The sequence below is a fragment of the Stegastes partitus genome, unplaced genomic scaffold (genome assembly GCF_000690725.1).
Source record: "Stegastes partitus isolate 25-593 unplaced genomic scaffold, Stegastes_partitus-1.0.2 Scaffold620, whole genome shotgun sequence".
Classification (NCBI taxonomy): Eukaryota; Metazoa; Chordata; class Actinopteri; family Pomacentridae; genus Stegastes; species Stegastes partitus.
In genome coordinates this window covers 291,653-310,332 of record NW_007578351.1, presented here as the reverse complement: position 1 = coordinate 310,332, position 18,680 = coordinate 291,653, and the positions used below count along the sequence as shown (strand labels likewise).

The window sequence follows — 18,680 nt, the reverse complement described above, 5'->3', positions numbered from 1 at the left end:
CATGGAGGTCATGGAGCTATTTTGGAATGCACTATGAATACGAGTGGAGGTGCAGAATTTAAATGTGCGAGCAGCTTGAACAGCTTCATGCGGGCTTCACAAAGCGATACTGCCTGAATATTTAATTATTAGGTTCATGCAATTGGCATCGGCTATTAAAAAACACTTGTACCATGTGGAAAGCAAAGGAAACTGTTCAAACGCTTTGTAATTTAGTGGGCAGCTTTCAGAGTCATTTAGATCTGGTCTCGCCTCAAAGACTTAAAAACAACTGCAGCATGTTGTGTTCAAAGCAGGTTGTACTCACTTTGTGATGGTGCATTCCAGTGAGTTGTTGACCTTGACCATAACCTGAGAGCCGATGTCCAGGTGTTCTCCCCTGATGGTCACTCTGGTTCCTCCTGCACGAGATCCCTTCCTCGGCTCCATTGACAGCAGCTTTGGCATCTGCATGCAGAGGGGAGATGCGGCATGACTAGCAAGACATCAGATTTATCATTGGACATCTGACAGCTTCTGTCACTGGAAAAGACAGGCTTACTGAAACTGTGTTTGTGCTCTATAATGCTTTACTTGACACCAAATAAAATCTTTCCTTATCCTTTGAGGTTCAAATCTTGTCTTTACAGATTGGCTGAGACAGCTGCTGACTATAACAGTAAATTAGTGAAGAAAACTGTGAAGACAGCCCACGCTGCAGTATGTTAAAGTGCTGCTGAAGCCAACAGGCCTTTGGGCTCAAGCTAGCAGGACTGTTATACTGCGGGTGAGAAGTAATAATGCTCATGCATACGTGTGAAAAACTGCATGTACACTTATATACGCATGCAAACACATATACACATGCACCTACACACACACACACACACACACAGACAAAAGCTCCTTGGGCGAAGATGAATATCCCTGTCCAGCTCAGCAGCTACCAGCATCAGCATTCCTGCTCTTTCCGAACTTTCTATCCCCGCCATGAACCTCGCCTCAGGGGAAACCTCTTATCCTCACTGACAGGATTCACTTCCTCAGTGCACGCAGATGGATCAGACCTATTGTGTGTTTGTGTGTCAGAGTGGGCGTAAGGAGGCAGATGTTTCCGTCTAAAGGTTTGAGGAAGGAGATGCAGTAGAGGCACATATCCTGTCTCCAAAACTGTTTTCCCTTTCTCCCATATCTCCTCAGCACCCTGCAGTAAAACCCCCCCACTTCACACCAAGCATCCCAAAGTTGGGTAAGGAAGCCCAAGAGGAGTTCCCATAACAGCCTGGCGTAATGTTTGTTGTTCTGGATTTCCTTCATCCCGATGTATCAAGAAGGGTTTCAAGATGAGGGTGATTTCTCAGCGGGATGACTCACAGGCAGAGCTGCTCTTAGAAGCCGCTGAAATGATAGACCATTCCAGCATTGAATTATAAAAAACTCTTTGTCTCTAAACAAAGAGAAACAAAGGGCTTACATGGGTATTTCCACAGACTGAATATTCTTAATCCATGAGAGACTGTGCGGGTCGAGGTCAATTAACACAATGCTGGCTCGCTCTCCTCGTCCAGTGATGAATTCAGAGCAAAGGGACATTCCAACAATCACCATATTTGTTTTTGCTGGCAGCGAGCGCAGGATGACAATGGTGCTTAGCTGCAGCTCAGATGGACGTTTGAAGATTCCCACACACTTGCATTCCTCTGGATCATAAAACGCATCTGTTAACACTCAACTGACACACTTGGGAAGGCTCTCCCAGTGGGGAACGAGGAAAAAGAGCATAGAGGAGGACTGTTAGGGGAAAAGACGGACATAACAGAAAGCACGAAACAGCGGGAGGGTAGATGTCTGGAGAATACTCACTAAGTACGAGAAGCTCTCCTTTGACGTCCCCGTCCCACTCTGATCCACTTCCACTTGGACAAAATCTGTCCTTTCAAAGTCAGACCTCCCAGTTTGACACACCAGCCTGGGGACAAAGCATCACAATAAGAGACCAGTTTAATAAAAAACACTCGAAAATTGCAGCTCATGGTTTTAATTTAATAAACTCGTTTGAAATAGAAGTTTCCCAACTCAAATTGTAAGCCAGAGAAAACCAATATAAATACACAGAGGGAGATGTTGATTATGAATGCTAAAACAAAGACACAAAATTAATCTGGGAGAATGCTGGTTATGAACTAATTCATCAATCCCTATTGCATTTGCATATGGAATCAAATAAAGCCTTGAGATATCAGATATTAAGAGATGTAAAGGTCAAATCTCCTCAGACCAGATGTGTTTAACCACAGAGGAGATTAAGGGGGGCTGCTAAGGCTTGTTCTCTCACCTCCTGGCTGTGATTAAACCCTGTGTCATCAGTGCGCGCTCTACAGGGACGTCTCATATTAATGACACGGTGGTGTACCGAGGCACAGGGACCTACTGTTCTGGGACCTCGCGGGGATAAATGTACTAGGGGGCGAACACAACCTTTATCGCCTCACATGATCCCCCTTCCAGCTTGACACCCTGTCGGTTTATTTAGTCAGGTGCCTGCTGCTACAGTGGTTATATATTCTCAGCTAGTGATCGGATGATTGACAGAGGAATCGTGGAGTATTTACATAAGCGGAGGAGCTCTGCTTTGTGTAGGAGGACCTGGCAGGACATGCGGTAAGATGAGGCTGGGCTGGACAGATCTGGGCTTGGCTGGGGTCAAGCTGTCAGGGATGAGCTCAGGGTAAGAAAGTTGCATCCCAGAGTGTTCTTTAAAAACCAGGCCTTACCCTGCTCAAGTTGGAATGCACTTCCCAGCTCAAACCACTGCAGCTTTTGATGGGCCCAATTAAAGCATGAATTTCGCTCAGACGCCTGAATAGCTGTTAAAATATATTCTAAAATAACCTGCAGTATCAGCCATCTGTTGATAGCAGGGTCTACATTGCTGCTCATTAATTACAGGAGCATCAGGTACAGAATGTCGTTACACTCAAATTACACTCCCGTCAGTTACGTGGCATGAGGGCAGACACGCACCTGTTTGAAGAAAATGCTTCATTTCACATGCTCTAATTTAGAGAAGAAAGGGAAAAAAAGAGCAAACAGAATGAAACATGACTATTCACAGGTTCAAGCCTGAGGGAAATAAGAGAAACCGGAGCCGGAATCAGCCTGAACCTGCAGGTTTGCTTCAGGCTGAGAATTAAACTATTATCAAAACAATACATCACGCTGTGTGAAGTCTGCTATTGAACCATAATGTTGAGGATTATTCTGTGATTTTAAAAAAAAAGACAAACAAAAAAATAATTATTTCTTGAAGAGTATACACAAAAGGCATATCAACGGACAGAAGCTGTGATTAAGCTAAAATGGAGTTTAAATACAAGCTGAGTGTGTGTCAGGGTTTATGCTCCACGTTAGGAAGACTATTTAAGAGCCTTTAAATACAATAAAGACTCACAAAATTTGAGAGAATATTGACAAATGTCCATCGCATGTCCAATGTGGCATCTTCACTTGTCTTATTTTTTCCAACCAGCTGTTCAAAACTAAAATATATTCACTTTACAATGATAAAACACTGAAAAATCCTTACATTGAAGAGGCTAGAGCCCAAAAAAAATCATACTTGGTAGAATTTATCATTTATCTAAACATAACAATAACTCGTTGTGGCATAATTAAATCAACCAATTAAATGAACTAATTTGGATTAGATTCTGCTATATTCAATTTGTACCTGTTATGAGACTATAAACTTATAGTTGCTGTAGTTGGGACATGTGGCAGCACCTGCTACTGGTCTGATGGTGTCGACTAAAATGCTACAAAAAAGGACTCCACACTCTACAGCCTCTTACACGCGCAATTTATGTCGCAACATTTCCACATCTAGATTACACAGTTGGTGTGTGACGTCTCCCAGCAGCTCACAATCAGATGCGAAAGCACACAAAAAGAATTTTGCAACACCTGCAGATACACTGCGTACGTGTGTGAGTCTAGTGTGATCCCAGTGAAAAGGACAGACAGACTCCCAGCAGGAGCAGACAGAGCCTCGGACTGACCCCTGCTCCACATTCCTGCACCGCCCCACTGCGGAGATATTATGGGTTTCAGAGGGCAATATTTGGGCTACGCTGAGATGTCTGCGATCATTTCCCTTGAGTGGCTGATGAGGATCATCAACAATCAACTCTGTATGACGCCTGGATGTGAGTGTTTTCTGGGTTCTGCTAAATGGACAGGGCGAAGGGCACAGAGGGCTCGTATGAAAATGATAGAGAGGGCAGCGTGAAGGATCTGAGCCAAATATCCAGAGAAGTACTCCAGCAAATGAGGTGTGCCTAGACTGACTGTGCCATTAATTAACATGTTGACACCGAGTGAGAGGAGCGTAGTCTCTCCAGTGCTGCACATTTTCCTTTTGGCACACAGATGTGAACTTTCACTTTTCAGCACACGAGCAGACACCTGTCTCAACAGTCCTGGTAAATGAGGTCACATGCGCAGGTGTGTGTATGCTGATGTGTGTGTGTGTGTGTGTGTGTGTGTGTTGTATTTTTGTGAATGAGGGTATTTTTGCAAAACTAGTTTATTTTTTATGCAGTTCTTGCAACTTCAAGAAGCTTTGTGGGTGTGGTATGAACAGATTCAGACTTCTCTAAATTAAATTTAAATTAAATGACTCACAATCACCAAAGGTCCCCACAAGTATAGAAGTAGAAAAATGCAGATGCGCTTGTGCAAGTCAAATGTGCTGACACTGTCAGATGCACTGACGTGTTATGATTTGTAGATGCCACCTCCAAAAATGAGGATGCGCTGCACTGTCACAACAACCAGCCCTCGTGAGCCAATGAGGAATGGCAATACGAGATGAGATCACCCCCGGAGTGAAATGTGATTCGCTGTTTTCGACATGTGTGGTTTGGAGGAAACGTGTCAGACAGCTGGAGTGACAGGTAAGACCCACAGGTCACCTTAGAAATGGTCTTAATATAATGATTGGCTTCAGTGGAGCAAGACCAGATAAACAGTTCCATTCAAGGAACATTACAGATACTGAATGGAAGTTTGGATGTAATTGTAGAGTTACTGACTTCCACTCAGCTCTGTTATTCCGGTGTCAAAGCAGGGTCCTGCTGTCTCCATGGTGACAGTGTGATGGTCCCTGAGCTTCGGAGGGATGGCGATGGAGTCATTTAAAATGAGAAGTGTGCTGCATAATAATATTTGTGCGAATTAGCTTCATGAATACATGAAAACTAAACCCTACATGGACGTTTTAGTATTCTAATTTCAAGACTGGTGGACCTGTACCAGGCAGATATAAAAGATGATTTGTGAGAGCAAGTTTAATACCTGGTTCATTTGGGGTTTCTTTAAAGAAAAAAAAAAGCTTGACAATTACAAATTGAAAAGTACAACTGGGTCACATGAGCTGGGTTTAATGGTCTGTTTTACTTTTTTCTTTGTCCGTTTATTGCATTTCTTTCATTTAGTTTTTTTCCATTGAGGGTGATCTGGTGAGGGATCAAGCACTTTAACTTTTGCTAGGACTGTAATACACCAGTTGCCCTTTCACATTTTCATACACTGCTACAGATCTGTGGATAGTTCACAGATTTAGCAAAGTGGGTGAAAACTTTAAAGTAAATTTGAAAACACTAAAGAAGGACTGGATGGGTTGTTGTGTTTTCACGTCGCTTGTTGTTCTTCCATAAATTCAGCCAATGTTTACATTGTTTGCTTCTCTCCTGCTCTTTGTGCTCACGTATACTGCGTTTTTATACAGTCAAATTCCCAATAAAGCTGTTCTCATTTTTAAATTTCTGCTGTCAGACAATAGATGGAGTATGAAACAGTGACTGAAATCCATTAAAACCACACATGAAGCCATCTTGGAGTCATTTTTAACCTGTAGCTCTTCAACGCTAAACTACTGATTTTATAGCTGAAACACTGTCTGACAAACTCACTATACACATGAGATAAAAAACACCCCGCTGTGCTATGAAATTCAGCTTTATTTCCATTGAAAATGATCGCTCAAAGCGACAGAAAGTCCTGGTCTCACAAATGGTAAAATAAGTCATGGTAACATAAACCATCTCTGCAGTATTTTGAGATAATAATGATAATTTGAAAGAGGGGCCATGTGAGACTTTTATTAATTTCCTGAAAACTTTTAAGAAAACGACCAAAATAAATGTAGCAGAACCAAAGATGCAGTGTTTGTGTTTCCATGCATTCCTCTGTCTTTTCAAAAAAAAAAAAAAAACAGGTGCCTAAATTGTCCACAATACAAGTCAACCACTGACAATTTAGTCAGAGATTCAGGTGCTAGTAGTGGCTAAACTAGGTTTGAGACATTAGCCTTGTGCAGAGATAGGGAGCAATTTACAGAGGTCTAATAAACTCCTTCCTTTATAACTCCAAATTCCCAGATTTCCTGCTTTGTCAAACTCATAGTTCCCACCTCCAACCACTGTTTTTATGAATCAGTTTGTCAGATTTCCCACAGCTTCTTCTGAAGCCACAAACAGATGTATAGCTTTAATGTTTTATGACACATATCCACCTGTGAACTCAAGTTTCCCTTTAATTAAACTGCATCACCTTTATTAGAGGTATATAAAATTTTGTAGGAGTTCCTAAAAATGTTTAAAGCATGGCACCTCCTGGCTTTGTTGTTGTTTTTTTTTTACATCGTTCCCAGCTGATAAAGTTTTCAAGTGTGGGAGAGCTATCTGCTATCCATTAAAAGAAGGCAGCTCTCACTGTACTGTCTGATTTGAAGGAGTCACGAACGTCTGAGATGTACATGTCAGGATTTCTATCACTTGTTCTGTGCGTGTGTCTATTTCTGCCTGTCATCCACCTGAACACTCACCTGCCTGAAAGCATGTCAGGTTGCCATGACAACAGGTAATTGTTACGTATCATCTCACAAGTCCTAGCTGCGACATTACTGCATATTTTCGCAGGGTTTTAAATAAAAATAATTATGATGATGTACAGAAAAAAGCACCTATTTCTGCCATCTTATCCATTTGCAATGTCGATAATGTAAATTGTAATTAAATAAGTACATGGCAGCAGAAATCAAAAGAAGAAAAATGTCCCCGCACAGTGCTATTCTTGCGAAAACGCTCAGGGAACGGCGGGCAAACACTGCAAATTTGTGAATCATGTGTCAATTGTGTGTTGCAATGCTTACTCTGTGGAGACAGTGTAGAGCTCAGGCAGTAGGGTGCATTGCACATCCCCTATATAGACCTGCACTGCTCCCGCCCTCCTGCCCAGGTTCCTGCCCTGTACTGTCAGCAGAGTGCCTCCTTCCACCGGACCTCTCAGGGGGGAGATCTGACAAAGACAAAGTGAAGTAATGAACAGAGAGAAAGAAAAGCTTGCAAAAGTGCTGTAATATGCGCAATAAATTAGCGTTCATAAGTAGATTATCTCCATAAAAACAGTCCCCTAATGATGGGCGATAATGAACATGACAGAATATAGAGAATAGAGATGCTGTCTCTGATGCAGACATAGAGTGTGGCACACACGGCGATAAGGGCCTGTGTAAGTGTTCTTCTGCTGAAGACTGAGATCTAATTGAATAGACACAAGGTTTAGGTATATACACACACAAAGCAGACTCTTAACTGTGCCAGTCTGAGACTCTTCAGCCCCTAATCCTCTACAGCACATGCAAATAAAGAGCAGCTTAAGAGCCCCCTTCACATCCCACAAGAGACAGACAGAGTGAGAAAGTGCGGGCTGGAGAGGCGAGGTGGAGAGCACAGCAGAAAGGTGGATGAGTGGGGAGGCAATTTAGGGAACTGAGTGTCGAGAGGAAAGTGAATGCTGATGGTGGTGGTGAGAGAGCAAAGCCTCAACAGGGGAATTAATGCGCTGCGCTATTCCCTTTCATCTGTTTTCCTGTGTCTGCTCTGTCAAATTCCTTAGTCCAATTTCTGCTGTTGTTCAGAGGCATACTCTCACGCATCATTTCAGCCCCAGTCTCTTAACTTTTCCATTCAGAAGTCGCGGAAAGAAAGGAGAGCGCCGTCACCTCTCCAATCACCATGAAAACACAACTATAGAGATAACATCTTCAACGCCCAGACAGAAGCAATCTAGCATCATCTTGCCACCGTAGCATAGCTTGCCCAGCAGTGTGCCTGCCGTTCTGAATGACCCCCTGGCTTAGCCGAGGTCACTGTGACCCCTCTGTGTTATTAGCCTGGCTCCGGCTCTATCACAAACTGTAGCTGAAGAATGAAAACAGCACTTCTGTTTGGTCTAGGTGAGAGGACAAGGTTTGGCTCTGCATTCAGATAATTTGAAACCCGCAAGAGTGACAGCGCAGATAAATAAACCATATATTTCCCAGCTAAAAGGGGGAGGCGGTTAAGAAAAGAATGAATGTATCTTTTTTTAATACAGTGTGAAAACAAACTGTCGGAAACCAGCCATTACTTCATGTATTTCTGTGAGATCTAAACTGCAAGGAAAGATGCAGATGTTTTTGTGGTTATATTGAGCTTTTAGACGTTAAGTGTGACCACTCTGTCCCAACTGACACCACATATACTTCCTTGAACACAAACATGTGGTTGCATTCTTTCATATGTGTGTAATGCACAAACATGTTTGAGGATGTGAGCCCAGTCACACTGCAGCATGTCAGATAAACACAGGAAAAGCAACGAGAAGTAAGCAGTTATTTGTTATCACCGTGCTTCTTATAGCACCTAGCGTGTCTCTACGGTGCCATTGGGCATTGACATCAACATCAGCTTGCATGCTGTTCATTTACACCTCTTACAAGTCTGTGAGTCTTGATTTACAGCACAAACTCTGCCAGGCCTCCAGGGAGATCACAGGGTGTGAATGTGTCTCTCTGAAAAAAAAATCTCCACAAGGAATGTTGGAGCTATTAAATGCATTTGAGGACTAAATTATTCCACATTTTTGTATTCACATCAACCGTGCTCCCAATGTAGGTACGAAGACGCATGCAGATATATAACGTGCACCAGATAAGCTACCTATCCATATGGTTTTGGTTGTTTTTTAGGGGGGTTTCTGAATAGATTTTTTTGAGGCTTTCATCCTCCTCTCCTCACTCCAGTTCCTCCGCATCACACTAATCAAGGAGGACACGAGGACAAAAACAGGAAAAAGCCTCTCACCATACTTTACCCTTCTCCACCCTTTCTGTGTCCAGCTAGCTCTCCATCCTCTCTCCCTCTATTTATGTCTCGCCCAGGTCCCTCTGTTCTTTTTCTTTTCATGTTGTGGATAAACTATGTTAGGCGGGTTCCTGTTTTGGATGCTGGAGTACCTCTAATCAGTGTCTTTTTGTTAAAACAGTGGACTAGCCCACACATAGCACGAGTATAAAGGGGCTGTGGAGATAATAAATGTCTCCATTGTCTTACGTCAATGCGTTGAATGGGAAGCATTTTTCACAATTAGGTGGTAAGTGGCAAAGTTTAGGGAATAATGGAATCCACCTCCATAATATTGATATTTTGGTGCTAGTACCTTGGGATAGGGATTGTATGTGACAAAGCAGAGTGAAGAAAAACATGTTTCATTATCTTAGCGGCACACTGTCACTGGGAGTATATAACAAAGAGCCGCTGCAGCATTAGAGTGTTGAACATTTAGGGAGAGTGGATCTTTTATTCCGTAAGCTGGAATACTCGGGCTATAACCCCTGTGGATTCTCTGGGAAAACACAAAGTATTGCATCACACACCCCACCGAATCACAGCCCCAGTATCCTCTCTGCAACACGCTCTCCTGAGAAAGCTAGTGGGAGTGTGTATGAGAGAGAGAGAGAGAGAGTATTGCAACAATGGTCTACCCACGCATACGGCATCTCAGCCCAGCTAACTTCAGTCACGTAAGAAGTCCACATAAGTTCGACTCTCGCAGAGCATCCTGTTAGTCACAGTATGCTGACAGCTACAAAGAATGAAGGATAATCGTGAATGCTTCAATATGGCCTATTTGTGTGACAGATTGTGGGCTTATGTGTGTGTATGTGAGAGCGAGTGTGTGTCCGCCTGCTTTGTTCTGCTCCCTTATTCTCCTGGGCAGACCAGGTTTTATCTACAGGAAGTTCAGGCCGACTGAGTCTCATGTGAGCCATGCTTCCCATGACCGCCTACCGTGGCTGTGCTGATAGAACGTTTGGTAGCGGCAAAAAAGGCTCGGAGGATGACTCTCAACACGCTCCCATTACAGTTGGGCAAACAAATGAACATGATCATGCAAATGAGTTCCATAAACCGTTTAAAGAAAGGCCCTGCCAGTAATTACGATGACGTGACCGCAGTCAGATCCTGCGTAAGATAAACACTCCTTAATTCCCTTTACTAGTGCGGTTTTGCTCTTGCTGTGGTCACAAATCTAAAACCCCTCATGGTTCTTGTTTGTTTCTTTTAGTTTCTGTGGTTTACTACATAAAGGGTCCTACACATATAGCTTTCCTACCATAGTCCACATAGTTTACACAGATACGCTGCAGCAACACGAGTCAGAAGGTGTTCTCATGGCCTCCAGAGTGACTGCAGATCGACACATCTCCCAAAGGGCCGTGACTAAGAGAGCGTTAGTGTTATTACGGCGTGAGCTGCTTTAATAGGACGACTCAAACAATCCCTCAGCAGCTGACACTGTACAGACAGGCCATGGGGATACCACACCATGTGACCAACCACATGAGTCGTCGTTTCATGGTTTGAAAAATTGAGCCTGGGCTGTAGCAGGATGAATGCAAGCAGTTAAAGTTTACAATGATTTATGTTTAAGCTGTGATCTTACCTTGTGGATCTCAGGCGCGGGACACTGATCCCTGATTGGCTGACAGTCATCCCGTGGCCTACAGCTGTTTTCACACCAGCCACAGAGGTGTCCCTGATCCTCCCGGCCCCAGCACTGGGAACAGTCGGAACTACCCGCGCCACAGTTGTACACCTCCACTAGAGGAAGAAACAAAGAGGCGATTACTATTATTAAAACAAAGCATTTCTGAACTATATTTGCCTTGTCTAGTCAACTTAAAGTATACTCCTTAAGGTATTTTATTTTATAGCGTGTATGAACCATATGGGCTGCATGCTCTAAATAAGTATGAGGATTTGCAGGATGATATATTCATGGCTATAAAAATAAACCAAGAAAAAAAAAAGAAGAAAAAAGAAAGAGCTAGTGAAGTAGACGAGAACAAAGCCAGGGAAAACAGATGATTATGTTCATGTTCCAATGTGCCTCCCAGTGAGAAGTCCCATTTGTATCACTGCATGCGCATCTGTGCAAGTGATTGTGCGCATATTATAGTGTGTACGTGCCTGTATGTGTGTGATAAAGTGCGTGTCATTTTAAAATTTGATGACTCCGCATGTTATGAAGCGACCGTGTTGTCCGCTAACAGCACCAGGGTGTGTGTGTGGCAGCGGCCCAGGGCTGTTGCTCACATGGTAGACACATGGACTGTGAGCAGAACATCTGGGACCGGGACAGGCAAAAACTGGCTTGTATGCTGCACTCTAGACAACATGCCAAGTTCAACAACACACGCCACTTTTCATCATCTCGCTGTCATCATGGAGCTCAGGGTTGTATTTGCAACAATACATTTGGACGCTGCCGGTAAGAGTCATTGATAATACCTTAAAATTGCAGCTCCCTATGTTCTATAATCATTATGTGTAATTAGGCAGCAGCTGAATATAGCATCAAGGTAAATTACTGGTTGTTGCCAAATTATGTGTTGTAATGCACAAACTGCTATTATTACAAGTGAAAGGGAGTCTAACACTGTTTGTCCCGGTAAGTGATTCTTTATTTTTCTACAGGCGTAATCAAATCCACCGATCTCATCAGAAAACATCTGTGCACAGGTGAAATGCATTCTGGGAGCAACAGTGGCAGCTATGTCAGTCTTTTTTTTTTTTTTTTTTCCTGTTGTGGTGGTGGTTTAATTATACTGCAAATACAGGAGAGCTGAGCAAACAGCTGAAGCTTAGCAGAGAGCTGTATTTTTCATCCGTTTCTTTGATTTTTTTTTTCACACGTCTACATAATCACGGGTTTTATATCTTACCTTTCATGGGCTGAGGGCTGTCAACAAATACATCCTCCGTCTGTCCACCAAAGAATCCTCTTCTCCTCAGGTTGAGGTGGTAAACCTGACTCCTCTGATTAGTGAACAGCTAAACAGACAGAGAGGAAGGTGATATCAGTAAAACAGGTTGTACTGGGAATCTCCTCGATGTCATTATGTCTGTCATGCTTCCTGTTGCTCGTGATAATAACAGGTTCTTTGCCAACTCATAAATAAGGGTTTAAAATAATTACATCAAAAACAAGTTACAAATAAGGCTTAAACCTAACTATCATGAGCACACTGGAGCAGTAAATGCACAGTAAATGTGCAAGAGCTTAGCTGATCTTTATTCAGACTTGGCAAATTGACTCACTAGTTATTTCTGGTAGGTCATCACCTATACTTACTGTCACTCCACTGCACTTGACAGTCGAGCTGTTCAGCCATGTGGCCTCATATCGCTGCTCTGTTCCAAAGTCACACTCCAGCTTCTCCGTCTGTTATGCAAAACACGTACTTTAAAAATATGAAGCATTTTAACAACAACAGCAAAAAAAAATAACTCTCATATTATGCTGTTCACACAATGAGATAATCACCGCCTTAGTACTCAAAATTTGAGAACTGGAGCTAAGTTCTGCAAAGAACAGCTCTTTCAAACAAGCCTGGTAACAATTGAAAACTCAGAAAGAGTACCAGGAAGCTGAAATAGCCCACAATAATTGTCCCTGCCAGGAAAAGATGTGATCAATTCACAATTCATATTCATAAACATCTGGACTCCCACACCTCAGCAAGTCATCTGGGAGTCAGAATAATGAATACGAATTAATTCTTCACAAAACGGGCAGCCAGAGTTTCACTGAGCCAAGATATACGAAGTTAAGACCATACAGAAGCTAAGAGCAGTAAAGGATAAGCGCCTAAAGTGGAAGAAGTAATTTGTCTGTGATTCCAGCCAGCTTAAATTGGTCTACCTTGATCGGCCTCTCCAGGACTCTATTTTCGTTGTGCTTTTTGACACCAGAGAAGGTTGATTTTTTTTTTTTTTTTTGGCAACTGGCAGGTTTTTTGCTTTTTCCACAGAAAAACTCCAAAGTACTTTGAACTATTCTCTGGACTTATCCTCAGTCTGAACTCATATATAATGGACAACAAACCTAGAAGCTTCTGTTTGTTACTAAATGTTTTTGTGAGACTGCTTTATCACAGTTCAAACAACTATTTTAGATTTGTCCTTCAGCTAAAGTGTGGGAACCAAACCAAAGTTCACCACAAATTCCAGAGCCATGGGTTTTAGGAGAGAACGAACATGACTGGCAGCACATTTCCTGCTCTGCTGACTTGTCAACAAGATGACAAGATGAAGACATTATTCAAACAACGTCAGTCTGTATAAACTTTCATAATAAAGAGTAGTGTGAATGGCCAATCACATCCAGGCTGCCCTCAGGAAATGTGTGTGCGTGCGTGTAGAGGAGGCTTGTATGTGACTCAATGTCTGTCACCATGGCAACACACCAGGAGACGGTTTGAGAGGCCAGCCAGGGTTAGGCGTGTGACTGACCACGCCTGGCAACTAGTCAGCACTGGAATTTTTAGCAGATCGCAGTAGCGTCCTTATCAGTGATGCAGGATCAGTGTCTGACTCGCTCAGTGTGGATTAAGAATGACAATAGGAGTTTGAAAAATCTGATCTGGAAGCAGTAGCCGAATTTAAAATGAAACGAGCAAAATAAAGCTCCTGCCGCATGTGCTGCCTCAGGTCGACTGCATATTGTACACTGTGCTGACGAAGACACAACTCAGCTAGTCACAGTTAGATACCGGAGGCACGGTGGGCCCAGACAGCCAAGCAGCATAAGCATAAAGATCCTCACTCATTCTTCATTTTCATTTCCGTCTCACACCATGCAGATCCCCCAAACTCAGGTTTTACTCCTTCATTGACCCAAATCACAGCACACAAATATCCATCTGTGTTTAACTCAGCTTGAAGCAAACACACCATATGCTTCTGTTTTATTCCAATCAGTTTCACAACATGCATTTTGGACAAAGTCCAAGTCCAGCACCATAGCTGGAGGCTGTCTGCCATACCTCCTGGATGTTGCTCAGGGATAGGATGAAGTCTTGGGCCGCTCCTGATGGTGACGGAGGAACCTCTGAGGCGAGCAAACTCGGACAGGAAGCTGCATTCTGTGGAGAGGAGGGGGTGCAGGGGCAGGAAGTGACATATAGGAGTTAAAGAAAACAATGGCTCCCCTGCACACATCCGCAACCCAAAATACCTGTCCTGTTTATCTGGAGGAGGAGGAAATGAGAGGGTGAAGTCTCGCTCTGAGGGAAACAACAATAGCTTCAAATAGAGAGACGATGAGGGATTAGAAAAACAGACCCACCGGACACTGTGATGGGCTCAGCAGAACAGGAACTACCCACCTCATCATCTCCTTATGACCTACATTACAAAAACCTTTAAAAAGAACCTAAGATTTAAATAACAAAAAGCAACTTAAAAAGCACAAGCCTCCTGTGCTTTATATGTTTGTTTGTATCTTGGGATCCGAAACAGCGCGCCTGACTCTGATTAATTGCATTTGCTTCAAAAAATGCAGTGATGTCTTTATTACTTTAGTTGGTTAACAAAAAGCACTGTTTTTTCGGGGGGGAGGGGGAGGGTCTTGTGATGTAAAGCCGAAAATTCTGCAGTCATGGTAATAAAACACTTTAACACTAGAACAAGTTGACCAACAGCTGACCAGGAGACAGTGAGTCACATCCTCTCTCGACTAACTCGGACCAGTAGTGCGAATGGACAGGGGGCCAAGTTCTGTAGGGCCACGCAGGCCATGGGATCTGGCTCTGCAATAAAACTCCAGAGGGGAGGGAAATAATACGATGGCTGACTCAGCCTTGAAGTTATCAGGACAATGCGGTATCTGGGGAGCTTTAATTGCGTTCAATGAGGCTACACTAGTATTGGATAAATTTCCCACTTTCACAGCCTTTTCATTCTCTCGTGCCAAACATTTTACACTATTTGATTTGTTTGCTTTGCAGACTACTTTACACCCTCACGGGGGTTTACATTGCCAAACATATATCTGCATAATCCATTTGTACAGGCAGCTACTAAGAATAAAGGGATATATAAAACCATAGCTGAGAATGTAGGTGTAGATTTATCTCTTCGCTGGCATCAGGCAGCTCTGACGTTTAGCAATAATTCTCTAAACAAACACACAGCGAATCCACTCTTCCACTCTGTCACACAAAGCAGCCAAAAAGAGAAACTTTAGAGTAGGTCAGAGGAGCTTTAAAATGGCACATTATGCTGTTATGAGTCTGTAAAACCAAAACCTCCTGAGATTTTATAGCTGGTTTCAACATTTCTTCATACTGTAGTTGAGACACTCGTAACCTCACACTGAATTGCCACACGATTGCTCTTTCCTAACCCGTCTGGACTCACATCATTACAGAACACTTGGAGTTTTTGGACAGCTCGAATCTGGATTATGTCTGAGGCTGTGACTAGCAGGATCTTAATATCATGAGCTCCTCCAGCCAGCCGTCTGTTTGGTTGACGGATTAAAAAGGAGAATTACTCACCTCGAGCAGGTTGTGCTTTGACTCATCTTTACTGGAGACACACAGGTGGTTCTCTTGGTCCCAGTAACACTTCCACCTGGTGCTCAGGCAGCTCACACATCTGACACAGATGGAGACACACATACAAGGAAAAGAGTTGAGAAACAAGCATCACATATTGCCAAATCAGGGCTGTTTTCTCCCCCTGCACAGTATCTCCCTGTGATCTGTTCCCATGGAGCAAAATACGGTCCTTTTCAAAAAAAGTTGGGTATGTGGCCCACTCTGACTCATTTGGAGCGCGCCACTAACAGAGAAGCTGAACTGATTACAGGCATCAAAGTTTAGCTTTAATAAAAGGAAGTAATGATTAGTCACAGTGGCAGACACATTCATTCGTCTGTTGCAACACAGCCAGCAGAGAGGTCAAAGTGGGCCAAATCTGCTGAGATAAAACAAAGCACTTCTCTATAAACACTCAGGCTGGTAAAACATGATGCGTGTGCTTGCATGCTGTCGCCTGTATTTACGATCTATCTATCTTTGCGAGATCAAGTTTGACTTTTGTGCTGCCTACATGAAGATATTTTGCCAAGTTAGTCCATCAGCAGCTTGTTGACTTCCTACAATTCATGCTCACTGGTTCAAAACATGCCCACATGTACAAGTTACAAACTGTTGGTTTGAGTGGGTGTGACTTGTGGCTGACATCTTAAGATGTCTGTTTTTGTGAAATGAGATTATGCCGGTCAATCCTTAAAGCGGTGTTTAATATCTTAAGCCTTATTTGAATATTATAGGATGAGTGTTTTTGTAAGTGTCGACAAATCCCATGAAAAGACCAAGATCAACAACAAATGGATCCAACTAGCAAGTGTTGCCTTTTTCCCCCCCAAAACCCTGACTTATATATCTGGGCATTTTTACTGTCGTCCAGCAGCTATTAACCCTCTGAACTTGGAGTAGTTTCTGGGTATCTTTTGCTCCTATCTCATTTTTCCACAGTGTGGGCTCATTTTTCACTGCAATATAAAGTCTTGCCACCTTCAACCTCTACGGAAACAGCACAACCATGTCGAGAAATAGAGGGAACTCAGAAATATCTTGTATGGAGTAGAACACAGTTACAGTGCTATAAAGTGTTAAAGAAGTATAAAACTAATTGCTGAATTTCTTTGATTATTTATTTCATAAAAATTAAAATAACCTAGGATTAACGTGTATAACATTTTTGCAGTCAACATTTGAGACTAGCTCTTTGCTCATCTCCTATCCCCTCAGTGTAAACACACTCAAAGTTCAGCCAAAAGTCAGTGAATTTTTGTCACATGACTGCTGGTTGCAGCCGAGCCACTCATGACTTCTTGGTTGTACCAATTGCAGAACTTTTTTTTGTTTTTTACAGGATATGATTATTATAAACAATCTACTTTTGGCAGATTGTTAAACAACACCTGTACAATAAAGAGAATTTGATGAAATATCACAGTTTTTGCCAATTATGGTTGGCCATTCTTCCCAATAGAACTACATGTCACAGACAAGTAGTTAAAAGAGCTTTGGAAAGTTGAAGATCAATAAATTCTTTCTGTTGTTTTTTTTTTTTTGTTCCTGGCTCTATTTTTTTAAAGATAACATGTCCTCCAGAGGGCTAAAAAGAAAAAAAAAAGAAATGACACATTCTTCTTAAAAATACAAAGTTAAATTCATGGACAAAAATACACACCACCACTCAATTAAATACAGTTTTGTAGCTACATTCCTAGTTGGTCATGTATTTCCAGTAGCCTATGGTAGCTAATGGTGACAAACTTTTGACAGCTACCGCTGCAGTTGATGTTACTGAGTCAGTTTTCCTCCTTCATGTCTTAGGATTTATCATTATCCCATAAATGACATCGTGACACAGTGACAGGTATTCAGCAAAAGTTGGATTGTCTACCTTTAAGCAAGTTCAAGTTAAGGTTAGAGGGCTGGTTCACCCAGATCACTAGCTCTTAGTGGTATCTTGCCACTACAGGAAGCTGCAGTTCTGCGATATTCATCTTTGAGCTTTCTGTCAGCACCTCAATATAAAGACAGTACATTAGATGTGCTTTTTTGGGAGATACCGCTTCAGATGGGGTAAATGTTAAGGTTAAACATGTGGCTGAGACGATGCAGGGTAGTGTCTGGGGACTGAACTCATCCTGGCTTTGGAGAGAGTACAAAAATGCGTGTGTGTCTTCCAGATAAACCACCTAAAGTGGAACACCTCCACTGCATGTGTGACTGGAGTGTGTGTCGCTGTGTTGCCTCGGGGAAGAGACAGATGTCCCACACTTGGAGTGATAGTGCCTCCAGTGATAGTAGCACTCTGAGGGGGTCTGTGGATCGGGCGGAGTGAGGCGGGTGTAAGAGGATGCAGAGACGTAACTGTGTGTTCTGATTGGAAGCAGACGGGACCCCTCAAGGCTCTTATCAGCTGTAGCTTTTCTGTTTTCCCTGACTCCCTTTTTGGTCCTACTAAAACACCTATAGACCACCACCCACATACGAGTTCACACAGATTGTTCACAGACTCACACACACTCTCTCCGCTTGACCGAACGCTGACAGTAAATACCCTGTGAAACTGCCCACCCCTGCTCATAATGACCACGCGCGCGCACACACACACACACAAACACACACATACACACACTAAATACACAGTCAGACCAACACTCTCAGGGCCTCTCAGTGGACAGAGCGGTTAAACACACACCCTCAATCACGTCTCTGTCAAAGAGAAATACGTTTGGAAGAAAAGATCAGTTTCAGGGGGAGCGACAGAGAAGGACAAGAGACAGGCGAGAGAAGAAAAAAAAATACGGAAAGAAACATGCCAAAACTTGAGACACAAGGAGAGAGACGTAAAAAGCAAATAAAACACAGTGGGCGCGTTTGAGAGCGCGAGTGAGGCCGAGAGACGTGAAGAGAACGAGAGGGCAGGTTAGGTGTTTGTCCTACT

General features: G+C 42.9%; 1 protein-coding gene across 1 annotated transcript in view; it reads right to left on the bottom strand.

Annotated features, from left to right (window-relative positions):
- The window catches only part of plxnd1 (plexin D1), a 76,963-nt gene that overhangs the window by 36,041 nt on the left and 22,242 nt on the right, over positions 1-18,680 (bottom strand). The window contains exons 8-15 of the mRNA XM_008289535.1: positions 15,710-15,809; positions 14,195-14,293; positions 12,502-12,591; positions 12,092-12,200; positions 10,810-10,967; positions 7,193-7,338; positions 1,843-1,948; positions 308-447 (exon numbers count right to left, since the gene is read on the bottom strand). Of these exons, the coding sequence (XP_008287757.1) occupies positions 308-447; positions 1,843-1,948; positions 7,193-7,338; positions 10,810-10,967; positions 12,092-12,200; positions 12,502-12,591; positions 14,195-14,293; positions 15,710-15,809 (948 nt within the window). The remainder of the gene's footprint in view (positions 1-307; positions 448-1,842; positions 1,949-7,192; positions 7,339-10,809; positions 10,968-12,091; positions 12,201-12,501; positions 12,592-14,194; positions 14,294-15,709; positions 15,810-18,680) is intronic.